The sequence below is a fragment of the Strix uralensis genome, chromosome 9 (genome assembly GCF_047716275.1).
Source record: "Strix uralensis isolate ZFMK-TIS-50842 chromosome 9, bStrUra1, whole genome shotgun sequence".
Taxonomy (NCBI): Eukaryota; Metazoa; Chordata; class Aves; order Strigiformes; family Strigidae; genus Strix; species Strix uralensis.
Genome location: NC_133980.1, coordinates 10,671,630 through 10,698,789, shown reverse-complemented (window position 1 = coordinate 10,698,789; position 27,160 = coordinate 10,671,630). Strand labels below are relative to the sequence as shown.

Here is a 27,160-nt window from a genome sequence, read left to right as displayed (position 1 = left end):
ACAGACTTGCTGTTAAACTGACTCAACAGAAGTATGCAAGAAACCTCTCAGCACAGTTGGTCAATCATCCCAAAATGAGGACGACAGCACAGATACTCAGACTGGCTTGTAGGTCAGCCAGCTGATTATAGGATTTTCCCATCACAGAGGTAGATAAAACCTTCTGCAACACCAGGACCGATGCACTAACTGTGTTGTGAGATCCAGTGAGTCCACAGCTCCAGCTTTGTGTATACATGTCGTCATGTTCTTTGGCACATCTGGAAAGGTGGACCCAAGCAAAATCCTATGGATGGGTAGGAAAATCTGGTATTAGAGCTGAATCCATTCTGTGGGAATAGAGCAGATCTTGGAGGCAGCTACACCCTTCTCTATTTTATTTCTTCATCTTTTTATGTGTAATAAATTTTCCCTGTTTCCAGAAGTATCTGGTGTGGAGCTTCAGGTAGGCTTCAAAGGAGGAGGTGCAAAGAGGGAATGGAGGCACACTAGTCTCTGGCATGCCCTGCCCCTTCTCACTTTCTTGCCTGCCTCACTTTTCCTCTTCTGAGATCCCAGGTGGGGTCTGTAGCCGGGAGGGTGGATTAAGCTCTGCCGTGGCTCAGCAGCCAGTTACCCTACGGCAGCCACGCACCCATGCAAGGCTCAGCTGTGTCCCTGGCACCCCGCGGCAGCTGCCCCCCACAGACCTGCTCTGGCCCACTGCTGTCCACCAGTGCCTGCCTGCCCACGGGCACAGCTGAGCTCTGTGGCCATGAGGCAGGTGAGTCCTGTCCAGCACCCAGGGGTAATGAATTCGCCCTTCCTGTACGCGTGCAGCTGGGGAGGGTCCTGCGGGCTCAGTCACACCAGGATCCCAGCGATCCTGTCCGTGCAGGAGGGCAATAAAGCCTCTGGCCACAACACCCCTAAAAAACCGACTGACCCCCTCCATGTATGTGGCAGCCCCATTTGCCAGGCAAGGGCTTTTAGAGGGGGTGGGAGGAGGGTCTCTGGGAACATTGTGGGGTTCTATCTGGGGACAGCTGCAAGGCATTCAGGGCCCCCGGGGCCAAGGGGGAGCACCGGAGGCTGCGGGCGGGTTGATCCCGGCTCTCAGGCACACTGGTGAAGAGAGCATCGCAGAGCAGCTGCTGCTGTTACAGCTCTCCTGCCAGCTCCACTCCTCCCGATGCCATTCCTACCTCCAGGATTTTTCCCTGACTCACAGCATCACCATCCAAAAGTCTCCCTGGAGGAAGGTATCTGCCTGCTGGTTTGTCTCTTTATCCTTTGCCTCATCCGCGGGAGAAGGGAGAAAAAAAGCCATAAGCAATCAACTCGCCTGCTTCTTTTTCCTTTTTTATTTTCCCCCTCCTGCTCCCTTCCTGCTGTCAAGGGAGGTAAAATCCTCTTTTGGAAGGAGCTTTTCTAGGTCTATGCATGGACGGCAGCAAACTGGAAGAGGTGAGCAGCCGGCAAAAGATGTGAGAGCTGGAAGGGCTGTGCCGTGGGAGTGGTCCTCGCTTTGTGTGCAAGCGAGGCAGTGAGTGTGCAGCCTCCCACTCTGGGTGCATCTTTTTTTGGATGCTGTGCAGTTCCCTGTGTGAAATGCTTTTTTGGTTAAAAGAAGAAGAGATGTCACATCAGGAGCTCACCCAGCGACTGACTACGGTTATCACCCATGTGGGTAAGACACCTTTATTTTTCTTCTCACTACATTTGTGTAAATTGGGGGGCCCTATTCCCCCCGGAGGTGCTGATGTTCTGTACAGGCAGGAAGCCTTTGTGTGACAATATCACACCTGTGCGTGAAAGAGGAGCCATCAGCAGATTGCAAACTCATGGCTTTGGGCAATTAGACAGCTTTTTATTGATGGTTTGGTTTGTTTCTCAAGCATGCAGTTCTTTGAAAAGCAGAAACAATAAGAGCAGAGAGTGTCCTATCTGTGAAGTGATCTGTGTAAAATACCCAAGCACAGTCCTTGCAGGGAGGTGGTATAGAAAAGGGATGGTGGAAGGATGCTGGAGCAACAGCACTGCTGGTGTGCTTTGCATTTGCTTGTCATACTGGAATAGTAGCCCATTCTCAGAGTCTTTTTTATTCCCATTGATGTTTCAAGGGTTCTCGAAGGACAGGATCCCAAAAGCTCTTCTCCAATTTAAGGCTTGATTTCACTGTTTGCTAAGCTTCAAATGCTAGTGAACACAGGTAAGGCCTTATACTATGCACTGGCATCCTTGTAAGTCTAAGCTGGCTACCCACTTGCTGGCACTGGTGGCCAAACTACAGGGAACCAAATAACCTGAAACTAGCAAGACAGTAGGAGATGCTGGTAATTAAAATATCAACTAAGAAAAGCTTTTGGGACCCTTTTTTGTTACATACAATTGAGTTAAAGCAGATTGTGGCTGTGTTGCATCATGTAAAGAGAACATTTTTAGATGAATTGCATGGGAGCAAATTTTATAGCTGTCAGTGTTTGTAATGGATTGTGTGCTGTGAATGCCAAAGACGTTGTACAGGTTCCTGAAATGCCTTTGCCATTGACTTTGCTCAATCTGTATATGAAACGTAGTGTGACCAAAATGTGGCTTTTGGAGAATATAAAATTAAGATTTTAGACCAAAATTCTTCTTGAATTTGATATTAGCTCTAACAGCTGAACTAAGTTTAAGAAAGCAAATGCAATTGGTAGCTTGCCTAAAGAAATAGGACAAAAGCAGATTTAAACTGAAAAAAATGCTTAAGACCAGGTCCCATCTCTTCAAGCTCTTCTCCAGGGGTCAGTCTTGGTGCTCCTGGTAACCTCATCGGGGGCTTGGTATGGGAGAGAGAGTATGATAGCCAGGAGAGCCTGCAGCGTCAGCCTCTTTGACCCAGTGATGCCAACACGAGTTGCTTTGCAATTGTACAAATTCAGACTGACACAAAGTCACATGAATTCACATCTTTATTATGAAGATTTGGGATTCAGTATGAGGCACACTTTTTTTAGGAAGACTATTTCAGTGGAGCCAAAGAGATTTGAGCATCTCCTGGTTTTCCTGTTAGACTCAATACAGGTCCCTATCATCCACATTGAAGACCCTCCTTGATGTCGGGAGGGATTTGCTAGAGGTAGGATAGCATTATGTTAGCATTTAGCAATGTAGGAAATCATTCTGGATACTAGAAAGATGTTAATGAACGTTTCCTCTGTTCACTGACAAATAGAGAGGTTCCTGGGTCATGTGGCTGAGGCTAAAGAGTCTCATTGGTTTCCTGGAGGTCAACCAGCAGGTCAGTCCCAGGGAGAGGAATGAAGCTCACAGATCTTGTTTTTTTCCCATTTCACACTGAGGCAAGAACCTAGTTCACCAGCTTCAACAGGGAAGGATAGTCCCACCATTTTCTCAGCCATTCAAGACCTAGAAATCAGCCCCTACTCGTAGAGTCTGCCTGCCTTTTTGTAGGCAGGGCTCATTTTTTATCAAGTCATGTAACTAGAAAAAGCAGCTGTACAAAAATGGAAGCAAGTAATGTTAAAAAAATTTGTTACTGGCCAAAGGAAGAACATGTCTTCCAAACCCACTGATGATGCACCATGTTTATGAATCACACCTTGTAACATGAGTTGCGCTAGCTGAATCAGCAGTAACTTGTTGAAACAGAAATTCCTGGGCAGCTGCAGGGGTCTCTTGAAAGTTCAGTGGCAATCTTTACAGCTCAAACAAGTGAAAGGGCTCTCACCGTTACCAAACTGAGAGGATCCCTCACCATGAACATATTTTATAGTGTTTACTATTTTTACAGCATCTGTCATCCTCATATTACTGCTTGGATTGATGGCTCTTAACCTGTCTAGAATGTAGCCAACTCTTGGTTGGCAGCACAGCTCTCAGATCACCCAATAGCAGGAGGGAAGAAACTTATTCGCAGTATTTGCAAAAAGCCAAACAAGAATTTTATGGTAGCATTAAAAAGCAAGACCTTTATATTTGCAATAAAAACTTTATGGGATCATTTTGGTCTGTGTGAAGTAGATGACACACCAGTTTATTTTTATTGTGTCAATAAGAGTGTCACAAACATAGTTAATTGCCTGGAGCTCAACTTATCAGTCCTGGACAGAAGCTTTGATCCCTCATTAGCTGACTTGTGTTGTGTTAGACAGTTCACGTGCTTGTAAAAAAAGCCTCTTATCCTGCTACAGATTTCATACATAGCTACCTGCTTCACCCAGGTTAAAAATCAAAGCATTGAAACTGTTTACGTACTCCACAGTAGCTGTCTTAAGTTGGTACTTTTCATGCACCCTGCTCTGCACCACATCTTTGCACAGTGTCAAACAATAGAGGACCAAATTAGATCTCTTAAATAGCACTGTGCTCCCACAGCCTCTCTGGGATTATTCCTGGTTGCCCCGGTGTGGGTGAGGTAATGGGGCCACCACAGGTGTCTAGGACAGGAGTAGTTTGTGAATACTAGCAGGCTTTCTGCTTGCTATCCAAGATTTAGCACAAAATGTTACCCAATCTTGTTACCAAAACTGCGTCAAGATTCTTTTTTTAATTTAACCTACTTTCATTGATTGCTGGGAGGTGTTGGGGAAGCACTCATCTCTTTTGAAAAAAGCGTGTCCTTTGGGTAGGTGGCAGTTCTTCTGTGATGAGGAGGGAAGAAGCTTTGCTGGGTGACGTGCCTGGTGCTGACAACAGGATTGTTTGCATGTGGGAATGCTACAGCTCTTCCAGCTTGTGAAGCCCACCAGAATATGCTTTTGTGCACTCACTACCCACCCACACTTGGTTCCCAGAATTCTGATGCCAGCTTTGCTATGTGTGGGCAATGTTCTGGGCAGTTACGCACACAAGCACCTCCACCCAGTGCCCCATTTTCCACAGATTTTTATTCTTAAAATGGTTTTATAATAAGATGGAGCTGCCAGAACCAACGTCAGCTGTCTCAAAAGGAAACAGCAGAGCTTGACTCCTCTCTGTTACCAGCAAAGAATTCCGGAGCACGTTAGAGACAGGGTTTTCTTAGAGATTCCCCTTAACTTCCAATTAAGTTGTAACAGCTCCTCACATCTTCAAATGACAACTGGATCCAGGTGAGGTGTTTGTCAGCGTCCCTGGTAGGGGAGGCACTGATGTCAAATTGCAGAAAACAACACATTGCACAAATAATAAATACAAGAAAAAACCCATATGTTCATGTCCACTTTCATCTGGTTTTGCACATGCCATCCACTTATTGAATAGAAAAAGAATTTAAGCAACTTGGTGGAGATCAAAATGAAAGTCAGTGGCAGACCTTGGTTTAGGATGGACATCTCAGAACTTACACAATCACTGTTAACCATGGTGGGTCCATTCCTACCACTCTTGGCTTAACCACCAGCTCTGAGGAGCAGTGTAAAATATCTGTGCTTGTGAAGAGAAGCTGTGCCACAATTTGGGACAGGAAGTGAAGGATGATACTGTGTCCACTTCACTGTTTGACAGGAATTTAGGTCAGCAGAATGGAATAACCCGAGCTGGCTCTTGTCCGAGGCCAATGGCTTAGCATCACAAGTCACAGAATCTGTTTTATGCTGCAAAGCCACAAATAATCTAATATGTCACAGCTGGATAGATGATTGCAATGTTTCTGATCTGTGCCTGTGTACAGCAACGATACTCAAAATAGATTTTTAAAAAGAAATTAGCTTTCAAGGTACCGTATCAAATAGGCCTTCTGCTACTTCTATGCAAAGGTTTAAATCAAGGCAATGAAAATTCCCCTGCCTGCAACAGAAAATTCTTCCCTTTGTTTTAGAGCATTCATGCATTTCTGGAGCTCTTTTCGAACCACTGATTCTACAGCTCTGTCCTACTTTCAGTTTTTTGGTGAGAAGCTAGGGGCAACCAGTCTTTTCTACCAACCACAGCACAGCAGATATCCTTGCCCAAAAGTAAGATACAGGCATGGGATGTGCATCTATCACTGCATTCTAGATGAAACAGGACAATAGAAAACTGCAGAAATGTGTTTGCTAAATTTGCTTGGGATCTCATGCTAATGAGAAGTGGTAGTTTGGAGTTCCTTTCCCCATTAACCTACTTCTATTAAAAAATTGACCTTCTGTGATTGTGTTATCTGCATCTTTCTCTCTGTACCCCAATAAAGATTTTGAACTGTTGGCCAATTTTTGCCAAATTTGGTGAAGTGACAAAGGTCTAAAATATTAAGTTCATGCAAAATATGAAAATAGTCACTGAAGAGAAGAGAAAGATACAATTAGTGAAGAAAAGGCTAATAAGCTCATTCTATTAGACCTCAGAGAATCCACATGGGACAGTGGAAAGGAGAAGTAATAACAATTTGTGATTTTTGGTTTTGTTGCTTAAAAAAAGCTACTTGTTTACGTTTTTGTTCATAGATTGTGGTTATTAATTTTACCCCATTCTATATGGCTTATTCTGTGCAGCTGTTTCAACTGGGAAGTGTTTAATAAGGAACTATTTAAAAGTGTTTTGCTAATGCTGCAAAGTTTGTGCCTATAAAAAGTGGAAATCAAGCTTTCACAGAAATCCATGAAAAATGTGCAGATGTGCCTAATGCATTCTCCAAAATGTCGAATATTACAAGTAGCAAGACCCCATTCTAACCTGGTTTGTTGAGGCATGATCAGAAGTAAAGACCATAAGAAATTGTTATAAGCTGGGGATCTGGAACGCTAGTTTGTCTTTGTCTCAAGGCAAAATATTTATGTGATTGTTTGGCCTCATGTTTAGGGAGACAGAGGTGACTAAAGAGCATCCCATAACTGGTAGAAACAGTAGTCTGCATTAACGCTGCTTTTGTTTCAGGAAAGGTCAGCTGAGAGGTATTCCTCTTCTACATTCTGTCTTTTACTTTAGCTAATACTTTTTCATATGGGATGTGACTCTGACTCTACCATGCTTAACAGTATTCAAGAGAAAGTTAGAAAAACCCTGCAATATCCAGGTGTGTTACTGTTAATCATTTCTCTTACAGCAGCATGCAATAAGCAGAGCCATGCAGAGCCCCACAGAACTGAGACGCTGCTTCCAGCCCTCACTGTTTTTTCATTTATTGATATCCTCCCCACAACTGGCTGTTAAACCCTGCGGTTTCATTCTCAAGCCAGTAAGAGACCAGCTTGCTGGGGAAAAAAGGGAATAGGAGTAGCTACCATCCACCATCTGCTTGCTGCAGGGTTTTCACACTTTCTGCTTACGCATTTTGTGATGGCAACTGTTGGAGACAGGGTACTAGGCTGGATGGAACTGAGGTGTGATCCAGTCTGTCAATCTGTAGGTCACTGTTTCGAAAACTTCCACATTGCTGCTGTTAAATCAAATGCTACAGCAGTTTTTCTTTATTTTCTAGCCTACCTCAGTAATGGCTTGTAGGTGTTTGTTTCTTGGAGTGAATGCATGGAGGAGTGTTTAACATGTGAGAAAATTATTAAAGGAAAGTCAGGTGGCAGGATCCAAGTTTTTCTGTTAGTACTGGTGGTGCCCATGGGCTCTTCCACAGCTATGCATGTGGGCACTGGGTCCTGTGCATCCTTACAAAGCTCTGCTGGGCTCTGTAGCTTGTCTGTTGGTGCCTGGAAAGTAGTTGGGACTCAAACAATTATCCTAAGATGCATGTTTCAGTTGCAAGCAAGTCTATTTGTCTGCTATTTGGGTCAGCTCTTCTCATGGCTTTCCTGAACACACCTCTGTCTCAGGACTGTATTTCAGACAGTGATAGCCCTCTATGACAGTTTTAATCCAGCAGAAAACGGGAACTTCCAATTTCCAGAGCAGGCATTTGCAAACACTATGTAGTGGTTCTCTGTTGGGTTTTGTTTGTTTGGTTGGTTGTTTTTTTGGTTTTGGTGTTTGTTTGTTTTTTTTCAGGGGGGAAGGTTGGTTATTAAATAATAATTTTAAAAAAATAATGTGGTATCACAAGCAGGGGAAAAATTATTTCTTGCAGCATCATTCAATGAGGTACTCAGACTCTCAGACTGTGGCACTTCCCCCTCTCATCTTCAACACTCCAGAGCAAGCCCAGGGCAAGCTGGATGGAGGAGATGGGGGGACTCTCCAGGGGAGAGCAAGTATAGGAGGTTTTCTCCTGTGTGAGGTCTCTGGGTCAGGCACAATGAAAGCGGCTGGTGCTGACAGAAGTCATCACTTGCTAACAGGGTAGGCAGTTGTGACCGTTCCACACTGCTAAGTCTCAAGATTAAAAAGCAAATAGGGCCAAAAGGAGGTAGAGAGGAGCCCCTGTCTAGTCCCATCTCTGTGGCAGAGGGAAGCTCAGGTGGCCTTGCTGAAAATTAAACTGAGCTGACATCTATCACAATTCCTGGCAGCTTGTTAAATGCAAGGGCCTTTTTCCACCTCTTGCCTCATCTTTTATTTAATTCCTTTTCTCGCCTTCCATATGGTGCCTGAATCCAAGAGATCCCCTGAGAGGACATCTCCCTGGGGGAAACAGGTTCAGCACTTGGGAAGGTACCTGCAGCACCAGACCATCTCAATGAGTAGAGAATAAGCTAAGTCATTTCAGTGCTGTTACTCCTTTCTCCCTTCTTCTGCACCATGTTTGAGGCCTCTCTTAGCCCCCAAGGAATGACTCAGCATTCAATCTAGGATGAATCTTTCTGCATGAGGCTTGGATGACTGCTAAAACCATTTTGACAGCACGGTGTCTGGTACATGATCCCAGCCCCGTTTGTGTATTTTCTCCTGTTTTTCAGTACTGGGCTTGTGTTCTAGCATTTGGGAGAAGATAAACCATAAATGTTTTGTGTTAATGCTGATATGTTGTAGCCCACTGACTGAGCTTCTTGTACCTCGCTTTAGAGTTTGGCACAGTAACATCTGGATTTCCCCAGGTGGTCAGTGACTGGAAGAAATCTGAGTTCTCTACAAAGCTGCCTGCTCCTACTCACATGAGAAAACACTGGAGAATAATGTGAAAGGGATAACATGGCACATGGATCATTATTAGTCAGTTAGGTTTGGTGACTCACACTAACCAGTGCACCAGACATGGCCAGAATTAAAACAGAGGAACAGGAGGGAGACAGGGTGAAGAAACAGCCAACTCTTACGTGCATAGATGGAAAAAACATGACTTGTAAATACCTTAAGTGATCTGTAAATCATGGCACAGAGGGACATACTGCTCTGAGAGCAGAAACACTGTAAAGGAAAGCTTGAGTTTAGTGAAGAAAAGGACAGCAGGCTCCACTTCGACGTAGGAGACAATTGAGTTGAGATCACAGTACCTTCAAGCTCCACTGTCATGTAAGCACAACATAGATAACATCTGTGAGTCTGAAGACATAACTGCCTCTGAGGAACGATTGACCTCATGTATTGGAAGAGAGCCATGTCCAGCATGTGTACTCAGGCTGGTATAAGTCTGAAGCAACAGTATTTATTCAAGGGTGAAATACATCACATTTATATGCACCCACTTCTCATCATTTACAGTGTGGCATTAACAGAAGGCTGATGCCTTTTCAGCAGAGGCCTGCAGATAATTCAGCATTAATGAATAGTGCTTTATCCCATTTTCTATTAGACTGTTCCTTGCAGTGTAGTAGGGAATGAAGCACTGAACTGAGACAGACAATCCCAATTTGCAGTGGACCCTAGGATTTAGTTTACAAAGCTGCTGTGTTCTGTCTCCATCTTTTCTGGCCATTGGAGGGACCTGACAGTACAGAATGATATCCCAGACAATATGGCCAAAGGAAAGACAGGCTACCAGGGTCAAAAATCCATGCGGTCATGAAATGATTGTCCATTTTGTTTACCAGAACAACACACACACAATAGCTCAAACACAGCTTTGCACCTGCTGTGCACTGTATTTGGAGTGTTCTTGAAAATGCATTGTTCCAAAATCACTACTGTCCTGAAATCGGAGTCCTGAATCCTTTAGGCAGTCAAGAGCTAAACACACACAGCCAAAGCACTGATTCTCCATGCCTTCATAGAGATGCACTGCCACTGATTTCAGTATCATTACCCTGCCTGCCTCAAAGATGGATTGTGCCCATGGTTTGACTCTGGTATAAGGTACTACCACCTAGTGCCCTCCTGATTCGAGGCCAGAGGGGCCTGTTTGACACCTCAAGGCAGCCAGCCCATCCCTCCCTCACATTGGTAGAGCTTCCCTGATTCCAGTGCTCCATGAATGCAACAGAGATGAAGTTCTCTACCATTGCAGTAAGTGCAGAACTATTACAGGGAATGCAAATCTGACTCCCTGGAAGCTTAGACAGAGATACAAAGGTCCTTTTTGGGATGTTAGCCCAACTTTTGATTTTAAAAGTCACTGATTCCTGACCTAGATTACTCAAGCATGGGAGTAAAGGTTAAATTGCTGCAGAAGCCAAAATCCTTTGAAACATTGCAAAGAGGTGATGGGAAATGATCTCTCATCAATATTACAACAGAGTGGCTCTGATCCAGAAAGGTGCAAAGACCTCTTTATTTCTGTGTGAATAAATGGGGAACTGCTGGTACTCAGTACTCTGCAGGACCAGATATTTTTGTCTGAGTGTACTCAGCTGTAGTGACCCAGCTGTAGCCCTTGCTGCAAACAGGTTTAAGAGGCAGCACAGCACAGGCACTGCCTTGGGACCTGACACTTACAACCCACTGTGAGAATTGCCCTGAGTTCAATTGGGGATCTTGGGTCAGTTCCTATAAGAGCTCAAGGAAAGCCAGGCTGAGAGGATCTTGTGTCAGATGCCCCACATCCATGAATGCAGGCTGTAATCTCTGGGCTTCCTGTTACTTCCATCTGTGTCTCAAAGATCTTGGATGGAAACCAGCAGCTCTTCTCTTGAGACTGTTTACGCACCCACTCGTATCACCTAATATGTGAGTACCCCAATGGTACTACAGTAGGGCTTTCATAGTATCAATCCATATATTAACACCATATGTTACAGACTTCATATGAGAAAGGCTGGAGCTGCCACTTCCGCAGTGCAGGCTGTTGCCTAGGGCAACGAGATATGAGGGGCTGCAAACCATTCAGCTATTGCTTTCTCTGCATGACTGTGAGCTGTACGATTTCCAGCTTCCCTTGGGCAATGAATTCTCTACAGCTGGCCCTGGATACAAGAGCAGTTATCTGCAGTTTCAAGACATAAATACAAGCCAAACAATTCTAATGTACAGCATTTTGGTCTGCCTGGCAACAGCTGCTGACAAGATCTGACTGCCCTCATTCAAAACATGCCCTGAGCTCCAGAGATTTTATAGGAGTTACTCCCGGTAACACTGCAGAACCATTTCAAGATACTGGAACGCGAAGAGGTGAAGAAAATCTAAAACCAAAGGTGGTATCTTTCAGTATTTCAGGAGAGTGATTGTCATCTTTAAATTCCAGGACCTTTAAGGTAGCAGCCCTATTTTAATTATACATAGGTAGAGGATTAGCCCACAGTTACTGGCAGCTCCAATTATTGTTATTGCAGTATCTATGGTTTCGTTAGGACTTTCCGCGGATGTGCAACTGCTGACAGACAGGTACTAGGGGAAGGAACTGCAGCAAACACATGCAGCTCTAGTAACAATAAGTAGAAATGAGATTATTTGGATGTGTGGAGTTTGGCTATGTTGTCTATTAATTATATATGTTACAACTTTAACACTTCAAATGCATTTTTTTCTGGTATGGAGTTCATATTCTAATAGAAATGCTGTGGCTAGAATTACTATCAGGAAAATTTGCCTCTTGTTATCAAACAGTATTCCTTCAAATAACAAAGGATGACTGTAAATATTTCCTCCTTTTGAGTCTGATGTTCACTGTTATCCATTACATTTTGGTTCAAAGTTCAGATTCTCTGAAGCCAAGGCTTAATTTCTGAAGTAATCAATATTGGTGTTTGCAGCATAAAAGCCAAGGCTGATGACATACATAGGAACCATACTATTGATCTTGCAATATTCAGAGAAAAGGTTATTTAAAACAGAAATAGCTAGGGCCTTAGTGGGACCCTGAGCTGTAATCACATGCATAACTAATCAGAAAGCTCCCAGCAATTACATGGCAATAGTTGCTGCAGGAAGGTTGCTGGGAAATCTGATTAATCCTTGTTATGGTGATCAGCTTATTTTGTGAAAACAAAATTCCTATTTTTAAAAAAGAGATTCAAAGCTACTGTCACCATTTCATCTGTCTCAGATATTTGCATTCTCATCAGTATCTGGTATATTTTCCCCTCCTACACTGGGGAAGCCTGTAGAGGCTTCACAGTGGATTTTGAAGTCATAGTTCAGTTTGAGGTAAACTTTTTGCTCCTTTTTTTTGTAGGTCATAAAAATCCTACTTTCTGGCTTTGTTTTCAGCTAGAGGAGAATGCAGTCTCAGCAATGTGCAGTTGTCATTTTGAATCATGTTAAATTACACTCTGACTATACAGCAGAGCCTTGCGCATCGTATCTTGAACAGGAAAAGAAAGCTAGCAGCCAAGTGCACTTTAAGGAACAGTATTGTTTGGACAGAAGCAGAGTTTGTCAGTGATATTCTGTGCCCATTCTACCACAGTATCTGTGATAGCAGCTCAGTACAGGCCACACTCCGCCTGTCCCACTCTTCCCTTTAGAGCTGGGTGCCACCACCGTGCAAGCTTTCCCCAGCCCAGCCATAGGAAGAGGAGAAGACGAAGCCCAAGCAGTCATCCCCTGCACCCTCCTCGGTCCAGCAGGGTACCAGAGCAGGGCTGCTACCTGGGGAAGGGCAGGGGGGTCTGGTGGTCTCAGGAAGGCAGCTGTGTGGGGCAGCCTTGTCTGCCGCAGAGGAGAGGGCACACCAGTGCCAGTTTGCACTTCAATTTCTACTGTCAAAGTCCTTCAAGGATGGGGTCAAACCGTTTTATCTTCCTTTCTCAGATGAGCTGAAAGGCAGAGTGTTAACGAGTTAGGCAGAGGAGCCTCACTCCCTCAAGCCCCTTCTCCAAGAGATTTTATGGCACTGTAGGGTTTGGTACCCTGGAGATACTGTCTGTTGGGCCCGCCGCTGCCTCTTCTGCCGAGGAGCCACTAGAGGGCACGGGAGGGTGTAGCCGTGTCTGCACAAACCCTGCGGGCACAAGGCCGTCTCCCTCTTCACGCAACAGTAGTATCACAGTGCAAAATACCCGGACAGCACGAATTCAAAGAAAGGCGTGGTCTCCAGAGATAAGTGGCCTGTGAGGTGGGTGCTGAGCCTTTGAAAATTGGGGCACACCAGTTCTCTAAGCTTTTCATCCGAACTGGGATATACTATAGAAGGATATCACTTGACTACACGTGTAATTCTTGATCTCTTTAGGAATCACAGTCTAAGTTTTACATAAAAGCCATTTTCCCGTTTAGGAGTAAGCACATCCCTTCACTTTAATCACTAGAAAATACAAGAAAGAGCCAAATCTTATAGCAGCTTCTCTTTCAACAAATGTGAGAACCTGTTGTGATTTTGATAATTGAACACTATAAAAATTAATAAAAGTCTTAAACATCTGCCAGGAAACACAAAGACTTGGAATATACCTTACAGGAAAATAAGGCTAGTATTAGTATGATCATCCTCACCCCCAGAGAGCAGTCCCACAATACCTGCGTAGAGATGGTGACAGATTCAAATGACGTATTGGGTCTAAATTAATCTAGTAAGCCTAAACTGCAGGTCAAGAACAGCAGAGAAAGTTGAAAACAGCATTACCCACAGTATAAGGAAGGGAGGAACTGGGGCCCCTCTTAAAGGAGTAGTTGGAGCATTGGTGGGAGCCTCAGGTGAGAATGCTCTGGCAGATAAGGCTGATTAGTGCACTCAGGACCCCTACATGCTGCTGCCAAATGCCAAATATTTTCTCAGTACAGCCCACATGCTCTAAAATACCTGCCATGTCCACTACCAGTGCAGGTATTTGGGATCAGTCATTGAGCCTGATTTTAAAACTCGTTAGTGTTTTGTTTTTATTTCAGCTAATTAGCTCATTCTTAGCAGTTTCAGTTCAGCAGCCTTCACTATCAGACCTGCTGCCTCTGAAAGTGTATGATGTAGTAGTAATTAGCTTGACACAAACAACACTGCAAAACTTTAATGAGCAAGACACTATTTGAAAATACAGTGTTGAAAAGATGGGGATATCTACAAATGATATAATATAAACCTGGGAAACACTCTGTGTGCCATGTTTAAGGCTACAACCAAGAAAGGGGTATTTCTTGGTATGTCTCCATTTATCTTCCAGCTTTACTGCAGTAACTGCAATTGATCTTAGACAAATTGTATGAATACCTTGGGATTCAGTTCCCAGCTGAAATTGGTTTTTCCTTATGCTTCATTATTTGTATTAAGATTTTAAATTTCATTGGTGGGTTCTTATAATTGCTTTTTTTTTCACAGTTGATTGCTATTCTTGAAGCAAGTATATTTAAAACAAGAGACAGGAAAATATTGCGTAGAATTATGTGAATTTATGTTACAAAGGAGCAGCAAAGAAAGGGTTAAAGAGGGGTGAAACTATTATTTCCCCACCTGAAAAGCAGGTACCATTTAAGAGCAGGTGTTTTTATTAATAGTGGCTTGGAGAATGGCTACAGGGCCTGTTCCAAAGAGGCTGTGAAAGAGACACTACCTGAAAGAAATGAAACAAGAAGGTGGATTTTTGGGTATAGAAGAGAGGTTGGAAGACTGTATGATGCATGGGAGGTGAAGTTGGAAATCTGCACAAGTGACTTGAAGGCTTATATGAGGATTGAAGCTTGTATGCTGTGTGGGAAGCTGCAAGGGTGTATGGGAGGACTGAAGGCTGTCAGGAAGCTGGAAGGCTGAGCAGGATGCTGGAAGGCTGCATGGGAGACCTGGAGGCCAGGTGGGTGGCTGGAAATTCGTGTGTTGTGTGGACAGGCCAGAAGTCTGATCTGAGTCTAATGTTATCAGCTCCCATGGCTCAGACTTAAGAAAGAAATAATTACTTCTAAGAGATCCTTTGGATATTCCAGAGCCCAGGGAGGCGAGCAACAATCATGGTTTATTTATCAGCACGTTAAACAATTAGATTATCTTTCAGTCAAGGTGACTATAGATAGTAATTTTGTGGAGTCAGTTGTTAACCTAGAGCTCTTGGAGCCTTCAGGGCTACAGGAGGTGGAAGAAAAAGTAGAGACTGGTCTGATGTTACAGCATCTTAAGAGGAAGCAGTATTTGAGAAGGAAGAGAAGAGGCTGTTTACTCTTAATGTCTCTATATCACTTAAGAATTAATTTGAGTCATAGGCTGGATTGAGGCTGGCTCTAATATATTTTCCTGGGTGTTACAGCTGGCTTTCAGTACTATCTAGAAACAGGTGAGCAGGGTGGTGCTTGAAGTCTGCTTAGGGTGTTGCTCTCTGCTGGGGTGTGGGGTCAGATGGCACAAAAGTCCTCACAGTAAGAGAGATCTTTGCCAACTGTCTGTATTGGTGCAGCAGCAGATGCACTGGCAGCTGGAATCCCTCTTAAATAAATGCAGACTCCATCAGATGTGTCACCTACTCAAATCTACTTTTAGTGGTGTGTATGTACTGATAATGCATGGTTCGACCTCCTTTGCTGCTCATATGCAGCATGCCTCTGTTGGTATCTTTGGAGCCATGCTCTAAGTACAGCTGACTGAAAAGGGTGCTCTGCTAGTGAGATGGTGCTGGCAGATATTTCTAGTTTGCAGAGGTCCAGGAGAGATCATGCTGACCTACATCAGTGTTTCTATAGATCTTTGAAACAGGACTGAATGCCTCTAACCTCAGGTGGTACCAGTGCAAGCATGGGTCTTTGGTACCTCAGAGAATCAAAAGTCCAATGTAGCTATACCTACATTTGAGAGCAATTAGGAGGATGGCATGCCACTTGATCCTTATGCCCCTGCCCACCCTGAGGTCATGTCAACAGTCTCTTAGGTTAAGTCTGACATGGTTTCATTCTTGACAACAGAATAGGCCTAACTGTGAACCTACTGCTTTGAGCTGCTTTCAAACTATTTTGCTGTTGCTTCTTTAAGCAGAACATCTTTGTATTTAAAGATTCCCCTCAGTATAAACCAATTCGAAGGGCTCTCAAACCAGTGGGAGATGTATGGATATCTGCTTTTAACACATTCTTCCCCAAACTTTGGCTCTCGTGGGGTGAAATTATTCCTGCTCTTCCCCCTCAGCCTTTGTGAAATGGTTCTCAGATACAGGCTCAAATAAAACAAAACAAAAATATTATTCTTAAACTCCATCTTTTTATATTGGCAATTAAATGGCAAATTGTCTATTTCATGGGAGTAACAATCTCTCTGTGGTGCCAAAGTGCTCAGCTGAGAATCACTGGAGAAGTACAAAGCATTATTTAATGCTAGATTCCATGAAGTGGACTTATGCCTATTGGGACTAAGGTCCATAAACGGATGTGGGATTTAGATACATTTGATCGAGTTAATCTGTGCTGGTCAGCAGAAAGCATTTGTAGTGGGGTTTCCTGGCAGACTAAAGAGCAATTTCTTATCTCATCAGAATGCTGCACCACTCAGCTTTAAGCAATTGAAGTCCATAATGCTGTTGAAGTCAAAGCACTGTTCTTGTTTCATGTTGGCTGAAGGTCAAGCCTTGTGCAGATAGTGTTTAGCCCATCCCAACATATGAATGCAGCATGTCCTGATAGCGGGACACTTGAGTTGACAGGGAAGGTCTTTGTGCATTCGTGTAATGTTGCAGAGAAACCCTTGTGCTGCCTCTTGTAGGACAAGTTATCTCAGATGCAGCTCTATATTGTTTCTTCATCTGAAGCTGACTTGCAAACATCTCTTTTACTGTGTGGACTTGCTTGCCTGTTATTAGTATATATGGTCCCTGGATAATTTTAGGCTTGCTATGAAAGGAAATGAGGCTTTTATGCTCATGCTTTGTCTCTCTATCCCAGCTGGCCCTTTTCCATATAATTTTAGCAGCTCTTGCCTGGTTTTGACAAAGGATTGAAATTCTTGGTTTCCTGTACATCTTGTGAAAATAGATTGTGAGAGAGCCAATCATTAATTTACCCTACTATTAGACATTACAGAATCAAGACAGAGTAGGGTGATTAAAAACTAGTAATTGTGCTGGCTAGGGAGGAGAGGAAGAGGGCTGGGAGTGTGGTTGTGTGTGGTGAGGCAATGTCTTGGACTTGCTGTGCCCTGGTGCATGAGGCAGTGCTCTGGGTGGGGATAGGTAAATGAAGTGTACACATGATGTACGCTGATGCACATGCTAGCAGTTTATACATCCCTTTATTTTTTCTGCTACACACCAGGCTTTGGTGTAACTTGTGAAATCACCCTGCAGATTGTACCTTTCTAGAATCTTAAATCCATTAGAGCTGATGGCTTAGAGGCAAAGCTGGGGAGAATAAACTGGGAACATCTTAGGGGTTCAGGCTGTGGGTGGGTGTGAGGAAGAAACAGCTCTGCAGCATCAGGCATTGAGCAGGACAAATTCCTACTGCCTGGGTGTAGGTGAGTGCAAGTGTCTAGCTGCCCCATGTGATTGCACTTGTGGGTGCACACAGAGGAGAGTGCTGCAGCCTCTCACTTGCAGGTGCCCAGCATTGAGAAACTACCGTGTGGACAGGCCCTTCAGGACAGACTGCTGGTTTCTGACAGCAGCCCTGTCCTCGGAAAAAATAAGAATGTGCACTTCACGGTTGCCAGACCAGAGGGAATAACTCCTCTTTGACTGATTTCATCCTCAGTTCCCTAGAAGAATGAAAGCCTTGCCCTGGGGGATGTGAAAGGAGTGTGTTTGATGTGTATCTGCCAGCTGAGAGAGCCCAATCAGTCAAAGCCTTGGTGTTTTGTTTCCTTGGTGGAAAGTCTAGATAGGAGCTCCTTTTTCCTTGTGGGCTGCTCAGAGTAACTGAGTGAACCTCGGTGCACAGACATGCAAACACAAAAAAATCAATAGTCCCTAAAGCCCAGTACCCCCACCCTACGTAGTAACTGATGTTGAGTGTTTGAGAGATGGCAGTAAAACATTGGAAATGCCTTTACTGTACTTGGTAACGTGAGAAGCTGTTTCCTCCTGTTCGGTTAACATTTGGCATGTGTCCAAAAGCCTTTGAGTATCAGCAGTCCTTGTGATTCTTACAGATCCTATTTTTATCCCTGTGTCTTTCTGGTTCTCCTTTATCTGCTTTAAGTTATGAATTGCAACAACATTAAAAAATGGTTCTGTCAGGGAACGTGCCCAGCTGCTCCTCAGGGAGAAGCTGTCCTGGTGGTCTTGGCTGCATGGATCCCGCAGCTGTTCTGCACTATGTGTGCTCCAGTGGTTGGTTGCAGGGAGAAAAAGTGAAGGGGGAGAGAAACAGGAACAGTGCAGTGCTTTGGATGCTAGCAAGAATCAGGGTTACCATCACACTGGAGGTGACTCAGTGGAAGAGTACAGAGAAGTGAAAAACATGTTTCCTTCTTAACGTCCAGAGACTTTATCTTCCAGCACTCATGCTGCTGCTGGAGGTCAACGGCACAAAGACTCTGCCTGTGCATTCACCTCTCACAGTGCATGCTATGTTGGTGCTAAGGTGATCATGGTGTTTAGGAGTGTGGGAGAATGGTGGTCTGACATGCCCAGTTTTATGGATCACAACCTTCTCTGGGTTACCCAGTATCTCTCTCATCTGGTCCTTTTGCATTTCATAAAATTGTAGAATGGTTTGGGTTGGAAGGGACTTTAAAGATCATCCAGTCCCAACCCCCCTCCCATGGGCAGGGACACCTTCCACTAGACCAGGTTGCTCAAAGCCCCGTCCAACCCGGCCTTGAGCCCTTCCATGGAGGGGGCAGCCACAGCTTCTCCGGGCAACCTGTGCCAGTGCCTCACCACCCTCACAGTAAGGAATTTCTTATATCTAATCTAAATCTACTCTCTTTCAGTTTAAAACCGTTACCCCTTTTCCTATCCCTATGCTCCCTGATAAAGAGTCTCTCTCCAGCTTTCCTGCAGGCCCCCTTTAAGTACTGGAAGTACTTGTCTTTCATTTTATTCCCCTGACTCTAAGACAAGAGGTATGTTTTGGGCATGTATTGAAAAGAAAGACTTATCCTCACTTAAGTCCTTAGGCATTTTCATGATCAAGACTGGAATAACTTTGCATCCAAGCCTAAACCTTGGATCTAGCTGCTCCTTACGTCTGTGCTAGTAACTTTGGTAATTTGGGTAATTTTGGGAATCTGTTTATCTTGCCAAGCAGATGCCTAGCAGGACAGAAATGCAGATGTTTCTGTTCTTGCTGATGTGCACTTGGTTGCAGAGGTCAAGAGAGCTAGATAAAATAAACCCTGCAGGTGCAGCAGTAAGTCCTACCCACTGCTTGGCCTGTGAAGATTCCACTCATCTCCTGATCTCCTGGACAACTTCTCTAATCCAGCAGTGATGGCACTGGCTTTTTTTTTTTTTTTTAAATAATGATTAGGCCCAGATGTCTACACAGCTTTGAGATGGCAACAAAAGTTCTTTGGCTAGCTTGTCTTCTGATCTTTGCTATACTCACTCCTGCTTTAGGCAGCTCACGTAGGAGTAAATGTGCACCAACAGTAGCAGAGTTCTTGTTTCCCACTGCTGAAGGTGACCAAAAATGTTTTGCTCATCAGTTAGGAAATCACTTTAAGCAGATCAGTGTAATGAGATTCTGAAACCATATGGCACTGGAATTAGTGCCTTCTAGTGCAGTAACTGCATTCTGTAAGTGCAGCAGTGCTGTATACCAAAAGTAATTTCAAGAGCAGAGATATTTCTTCCTCTGCTCATTCCTTTAACTCCTTGGGGCTTAAAACAGTGTCTGGGATGTAGCACTTTATTAAAAAAGGAGGGGGAGGGAATCTTGGTCTGCTTTTTATTAGTTGGAAGAAAATAAATGGATGTTAATAGAAAAGACCAGTTTCAGTTTCCTAGCTGAACAGTAGAATGGATGTTACCTTTAACAGAACTAAGTGTGCTCTGAAAATAAACCTTCAAGTCAAGTTGCTGAAATGCATTGTGGCTTATCAGATTCATGATCTGGATGGTGAGGAAGGCAGAAAAAAGGTCACGGAGGTATATGCGAAAGGAATGGTGTGTTTCAGCATAGTTATCAAAGAACAGTTCAAACTTCATATAAAACATCACATAAAAATATAGGAAAATGTGAAGCTGGGGTTTCAGGAATGAAATACAGGTGGTTTTTTTTTTTCTTAGCTTCTATGTATATCAATCTTATAGCAGCATTGGATTTAGATTACTTATTTCTCAGTCCTATAGAATACTATACATATGTGGGGGGAGATGCTGGTTTTCATGAATAAATAAGATATCTCTTGCTGATCTCACTGTTGGTTTGTCAGGTTTTTTTAAATCATTGGTGGATAGGAGAGGCAATTTTTGAGTCTCATCTACTAAACGTTCTTGATGGTTCTTACAAGGCTCTGTTGGAAAAGGGATGTCTGTTTCCCCTCAATTGTTTTAATGACTGTGTTGGGTAAATTGCAAACAGAGTGTTTTACAGTATTTTTTAGCTGCCTCATTTACACCTGCAGCAGAAGCAAACTTCTCTCCCTCCTTCCTCTGGCACATAAATGCTGTTCCCAAACTCAATTCTTGACTCGTCACAAGAAATTACATCCATTGTGCCCAGCATCATTGAGATCCAATGTGTTTGTTGCATGTTTCATGCTTAACAGTGATACCAACCATTGGAGCACTGCTTTTTGGGGTAGAAGTATATTATTTCACAAGAAGAGATATAGGGCTTAAACTGATTTAATTGTGTTGACTTTAAATTTGTGGCAATCCTTCGGCATACAGTAATGACAGCAAGGACCTTCCAGCAAGCTCCAATTCCAAGGTGAACTGTTATTTCAAATGGAACTAGGAACTAGTGCAGTTCGTTGGGCTGTTTTGGTTAACGACGTCTGAGGATATCTGGGTGGGGTTTTTTCATTCCTGATGACGCTTTCTTACATTTATTTACTTGCTTATTGACAGACCAACCAAGATGATGTTGCTAGGTAATGCTGGCAATTAATAAGCAGAAAATGTCCTCTTCCTTAGCTTTTCCAAACATTTTGCTATGGTTGTCTGGAGCAGCAGGAAAGTAACTCCCTTCCATTCAGTGTTATCTACGGAGAAGACCCAGGGAAGCATGCTTGCCATTTTCTGTACCTGCTCTCCCCTATACTCTTCTTCATGCAAAGAACAGTAATTTGTTTTCAGTCAGACTGATGCCTTTTAGCTAATGGAAGAAAAATGTGAAGAATCAATTATCCATGCTGAGTGCATGTTTGGTAACGTGTTACATAACAGCATCCCTGCAAGCCAGCCCTTGCAGCAGCTCCTGCGCAGATACATCCAGTGCAGTACAGAAGAGGTAATTTGTGTGGTAGGAAACTGCAGGTCTCTTTGTGCTCCCATGTTTTTTGATACATGGTTGTATTTTGATATTTTGGTTTCTGATACATGTCAGGAGAAGCTAGCCCAGCTGCTTGTGAAATGTGAATGGAATGAAACTTCACAGGAGAATAAACAGATCCTTTTGTCCATCGGTCCTTGCAGCACAGTGCTCAGTCCCTGAGGTAAACCTTATGTGCCCTATTGCTAAATGTGTAGCAGCTACAGTCAGCTTGTTTTTTGTCTGGAGCTGGGTGATGGCAGTGGTACCCCAGGCATCAGAGACATAGCATTGTAATGTTTCCTAGGGAAAGACTGACATTTAGATGGTTTTAGATAGTTTTTCTGGTGCGTGCTGTAGCTACCTGTGCTTCAGAAGCTCACACCTAGGGCAGATTTCTTCTTATATCCCACTTCCAGCATCCAGTCTCCCCCTTGAAACAGAGTGTCTCACAGCTCCTCCTGTTGCTAAGCCACGTGGATACCGGTGAGAACAGCAAATGCAAGGGAGGATGGCAGACAGAAGTGTATTGTCACAAATGCTGGATTCTCCCCCATTGTATGTCTAAATAAGTGCAAGGTTGAAGTGCAATTGTTCTGTGTATGTCAGACATACACAGGAGCATATTGTCAGAAAAGCTTATTTTCCAAGGTACGTCACGCTTGCCTGTGTATGGAAGGACACCTTGAGCCCCTGTAATGAAAGAAAAGAGGATGGAAGAAAGGCTTTAAAATAAAACTGCTGGGTTATGTTTCTAGTGTTCTTATCTCATGATGACAGTTTTCTACAAATTAATTCTACCTTCTGTGCTATTGCTTTCCTTATCTGCAAAATACTGCAGTCCCCTGGGGATTTCTCTATGGACACTCTAATAAATATTCTGCAAATTCTGATTAATCAGGTCACCCAACAGTTCAGTACATCATTGTCCTCACTTTGCAGGCAGGGTTTTGGCAAAGGCAAAGAACAGGAGAGTGACCACCTTCATGCCATGCAGCAAATTTGGGGGGGGAAGGGAGCACGAGTCTTTTACTTTAAGAGTGGAGATCCCCTTTATAACTTCCTTTCGTCAAAAGGAGAGATCCTGAGACTCACTGCCTCCCAGGTCTGGTAGCTGGTTTACTGCATGGTCAGTTTGTGTGTGCTGGGTTAGGAAGCTTTAACAGCTCATTGTGTGGCTGGGGAGCCATGGATCTGGCAGGGGAGAAGCTGCAGAAGTTTGAGGAATGGGGAAGTAGGGCTGAGTTGACTTCTATAAGCTTCAGCTTACAGGCATTCATGACTGTCCATCTAGTTATCCACCATTTTAGTAATGGCATCATGTGAGGTTTTTTTTTCTCCTGAGCATCTTTGTCTCCTCTAGTTCATTCTCTGATTTGTATTAATTAGGCTTCTCCTTTTCCACTCCATGTCAAGGGATTAGCTGTGATCTGAGGGGGCTATGAGCTGAACACAGGATGCAACGATGTGCAGTGTTAACAGGTGCTAGTGCTTGAGGTGAAGGAAGGCAAAGGCTCTCCTGGCCTGTATATAAGATCCTTGGAGGAAACTTGTTCTGTGCTCAGGTCCCTGCAGTTGATCTCTGGGTTGCAGCTCAGCCCTGATTCATTAGGTTCTTGTTGTATTCTTTGCACTGTCACTAGTGCTGGCCTTGTGCTTCTTCATGCATCTCCTGTGCAGTGCCCCCCTGACCCTAAGGGAGTCTCCTTTTTATTTCACTGCATCAGAATTGAGTGCTCTCTGCACTCAGTTCCCCAAGTACTAGTTTCTTCACAAGGCTCTCTGATCAGTGATTCATATAATAGTTGTTAAAAGGTCCAGCACCTTCAAAGAGGGATTTCTAAATGTATGTTTCAGATCTCTCATTTTGGTGTCAGACTGATGGATCCAACTTCTATTTTAAAAAAATTTGGGTTGGGGGTTGCACAGCTAGCAGAGCATGTCTGCCAGCAATATTTCCCTTTTGTCCTCTATTTGCTACTCTGTTCATTTCGATTATCAGATCTTATGAGCAGGGACTGTGCACAGCAGCAGAGGGCTTTTCTGTACAGTTGCAGCTTCCCAGTACCACTGCCAGACATATGAGTAATTGGTTGAGCAGCTCTGCAGAGCAGTCTCCTTGCACCGTCCAGGCTGAAATGCAGAATTAAAAAAATCCATTCTCAGTGATGAAGAATCACAAAATTATAAGCCTGAAAGAGACCAAAAATCATGAAGAAAACCCTTTTCTTAAAGAAAAATTCTTTGTGAACATATCTGGCATGCTTTTTAAGAGACATTCTGTGATCTTGCAACATGCTTCTGGGATCTTCTCTCTTCATTGTCGCTTATAAGATAGCTTTAAATTAATGATAAGGAAACCATTCAGGGCATGGGCTGTGCTGAGGTTCACAGCTTTCATTCTGAATGAGAGAATAAAGTAAACTGATATTGAAAGCGAGGAGAGAGAAACAAACACAGTCAGTAAGCCTATAAAAGTCTTAGCCAATTGCAATGGCGAACATCCTGCTGGCGAGGGTGACCTTGAATGAACTAAGTGGGATAAAGTCACCAGCCTGGACTGACGGCTGAAGAATCAGGCTGGATTCCAGCAAACTGAGAGAGCAGATTCCTGACAAGACTCTCCTGAGCTGTGGCAATGGCTTCTCGGTGTCAGAAATGTGGACAACAGGTGCCCAGGAATCCACCTTTCACTGCTGTCCGGATAACAGAAGGAGAAATGAAATCTTATCATGATTTTATAGGAGGATGCATTAGACTGGAGTGCATGGCAAAGAAAGGTATGTGCAGCATCTTTAAAAGAAATATCATCTTCTCTTAGTGGTAGCTGCATCACATTCCTAGGAGATTTGCAAAAAGAGATTATTTTTCTAATCCTTTCTCTGAGGAGTAGTAAAGACGAATGGCTGGATTTGGCTATTAACTCAGGTATGAGTGCATCGTTTGACTTGGCTGTGTATTTCTGGGATATTTGCAGTGATTTGACTTAGAGGAGGTTAATATGAATGCCAGACTCATTCTGAATAAATGTTTATTTCAGTCGGGTATCAGACACTGATGATTCTGTAGGTGTCTGGGACAGGTATTTGCTGCGCATGTAAGGTACTTTTTTGAAATGAATGTAAGGAGATGGGGCAGGTAGGTATCATGACCTAGTTGACCCTGTCACCTTGTGCTCCTAAATTACTATGTAGAAGGTCAATATCTTTCTCTCTGTAAAGATACTGGTTTCACTGTACTCATAACAAACTTGGACTATCAAGCTTTTTGTGCTCTGTGCGAGTCAGCCTGGCTACAGGGCAGTAATCCCCTCTGAGTGGGTTGCTAGTACAAGATGATGGTGTCCTGGCAATTTGTGCTAGTTGCATGTTAACTCTGAAGTGGAGTGATGGTAGTTGAAATCTAGGCTGTTGACTGTTTAGTCAAGATTGCTGAATCATAGAACACTTTTTCTCTATGTGTCATTTGAGAGAAAGATTAATCAAGGAGCCCTTTAGTTTCATTTGCTCTGTTAACTTGAATAAATACTTAGCAAACCTCAGATCCAGAAATTTATAACACTTTCTAGTACGTGACAAAAAGATCCCCAAAAATATGCAATATGATTGTACTTTCAAGTTGAATTGGTTTTTATGATTTAATTAGCTCTTCAGCAGAGACAGTTGCATTCAATCTGGTAAATCGAGAATATTCTGCAGAAAAAAAGGTGGACCAGAAGCAGGTCATCTGCTGGCAGCTACTGCTTACAAATTGGGGTTTGCAGATGCTTTCTTTAATAGGGCTCTAATGCACAATGCCAGGGTTTGAAAACTGCAAAGTCAGTCCATTGTACCTCTGCTTCTGTTGGGCATCTATCCGTGCTGATTTTTGGGCTCAGTGCCTACCTATGCGTTGTTGTATTTGGCTGACCTTTTGGTAACACTGATGTTTCCAGTTGCACTCTTTGTAATGAGGCACTCTGAGTTCAGTGTAGCATGGCAGAAATGTCTGGTATCTCAGTAAAAGACAGAACAGAATTAATTTAAATTCCTTCCTGAATCTTTGATCAGGTGCTTCCAGGTTGCTTACAGCTCCAGGGGCCCCTGGGCCTGCTGGAGGCAGAGCTCAGGCATCTGCTATTCTTTTTCTTCCTGTAGGTAGAGAGGGGAAGACAGTGGTAAGAGCTTTGCCATGGTTACTGTTCCCAGGGAAACACCTTCCCTGCCTCTCATGTTGAGAGATGACCTGGCATGCTATTATGGGCGGAAATCCCTTGCAAAATCATCTTCTGCTAGACAACAGATAGTGTGTCAACTAGTCAGAGCCTGTTGCCATTTTGTGAGGCAGAAACCATCTTTGCTGCTTTTGTTTTAAATCTGACCAAAGAGGCCACAGGAGGGGCAGAAGTTAGGTTATTGCTAGGGACAAGGTGCCTTCAGGTGTGTGTATTAGAGCTGTGTGAGCTGTGAGAATACACCAGTGACAACTCTGCATGCGGTGACCATGTTAGCAGGGGGCTAAGGAGCTGACAAGGTGTCATGACAGCACTGCCTGGGTTCTTCTCTCCTGCTCTGAATTGACTGACCCGGGACTCATCTCTTGTCTTGTTTTGGCCTTAGTTTTCATATCTGTAAAGTAGAAGCAGTGGGAATTACCTGCCTCCATAAATAGTGGATCCTGATGATGTAGCTATGACTATCCTCTGAAGATTAGACCAGTTTCCCTTTGCAGTAGGTGCTGCATAAACACAGGGGAAGAAAGATGATCTGTACCAGAGAACTTGGGCTCTGCCTGCACTGTCTTGTTAGTCCTTTGCTACTAACAAAGACTCGTTGACGAACTCTAGGGGTGGATGTGTGTCTTTTTCTCAGGCTGGCTCTGTGTGAACATAGTGCCAGTGCAGCATCATGGATCTCTGTGGTGTGTTCTGACTTGACTCTCACTTAGGGTTACCCTTCTGCAATATAAAGATCCAGCTGGAGTGTTGTTGAGGACTAATTGCCTAGTGCTTAATCAGTCCTTCAGGCACTCCAAAGTATGAAGCATTTTTCACATACAGACCACATCTGTGGAGTCCTGTGAATCATCTGTGACAATTTTCTGTCTTGTACTAAATATCATAATGAGAAGAGGTGGAAGGCACACAGGTAACTACAGGAGAAATAGAGCCCACTTGGTTGCAGTCAGGCCTGCAGTGGCCTGCACATGACCTACCTTTGATCAGCAGTACCCCAGAGCCAGCAGCGCTGTGCCAAGCTAATCCAGTTCCTGGATCATGCAAGTTCAAGGCTTCCTTTGAATCAATGTGATTTGTTTTGATGAGTGGTTAAAAGTGTGGTTGTAGTCTTCTGTTCATGTAAAGAGATGAAAACAGTGAATGCTTACAAAAAGAAAGTGCCGCTGTGAGGAGGCAGTTGAAGGGCGGTTTCCCTATGGCCACATGATGACTGCTCAGAGCTCCACAGCCCTGGCTCTCTGCACAGGCAGAGGAGGGACCTTGTTGTATAAGCTGTCCTATGGGTGCTGAAGTCCCCTCTGGGGTCTGATGTACAAATCATGCTATTTTGAGTACTAGTATGTGACCTTGAGACTCTCTGGGAGCTGCGGCTTCAAGGTGCTATAAATGACAACCAAGGGGAAGGAGCCCCCAGAAAGCCAGGCAAGAAATGTGGCAGGGACTCCAGTGCAGAGTTGATACTCCCTGTAGTGCTCTCAGTTCCTCACAAAAGAGATACTAAAGCTGAAAGCAAAGCATAGTCTCTTGTCATGAAATACATCA

General features: G+C 43.8%; 1 protein-coding gene across 10 annotated transcripts in view; it reads left to right on the top strand.

Moving 5' to 3' along the window:
• The first annotated feature begins 1,247 nt into the window (after nucleotides 1-1,247).
• Nucleotides 1,248-27,160, top strand: part of MCF2L2 (MCF.2 cell line derived transforming sequence-like 2) — a 187,060-nt gene continuing 161,147 nt past the window's right edge. For 4 of the 10 annotated variants that reach the window (XM_074878599.1, XM_074878604.1, XM_074878597.1 and 1 more), the window contains exon 1: nucleotides 23,753-24,182. In XM_074878599.1, coding sequence (XP_074734700.1) covers nucleotides 24,041-24,182 — 142 coding nt within the window. In that variant the 5' untranslated portion in view covers nucleotides 23,753-24,040. Of the gene's footprint in view, nucleotides 1,670-23,751; nucleotides 24,183-27,160 lie in introns of those variants that run through there. The other 6 variants (XM_074878596.1, XM_074878601.1, XM_074878603.1 and 3 more) reach the window with 4 other exon arrangements.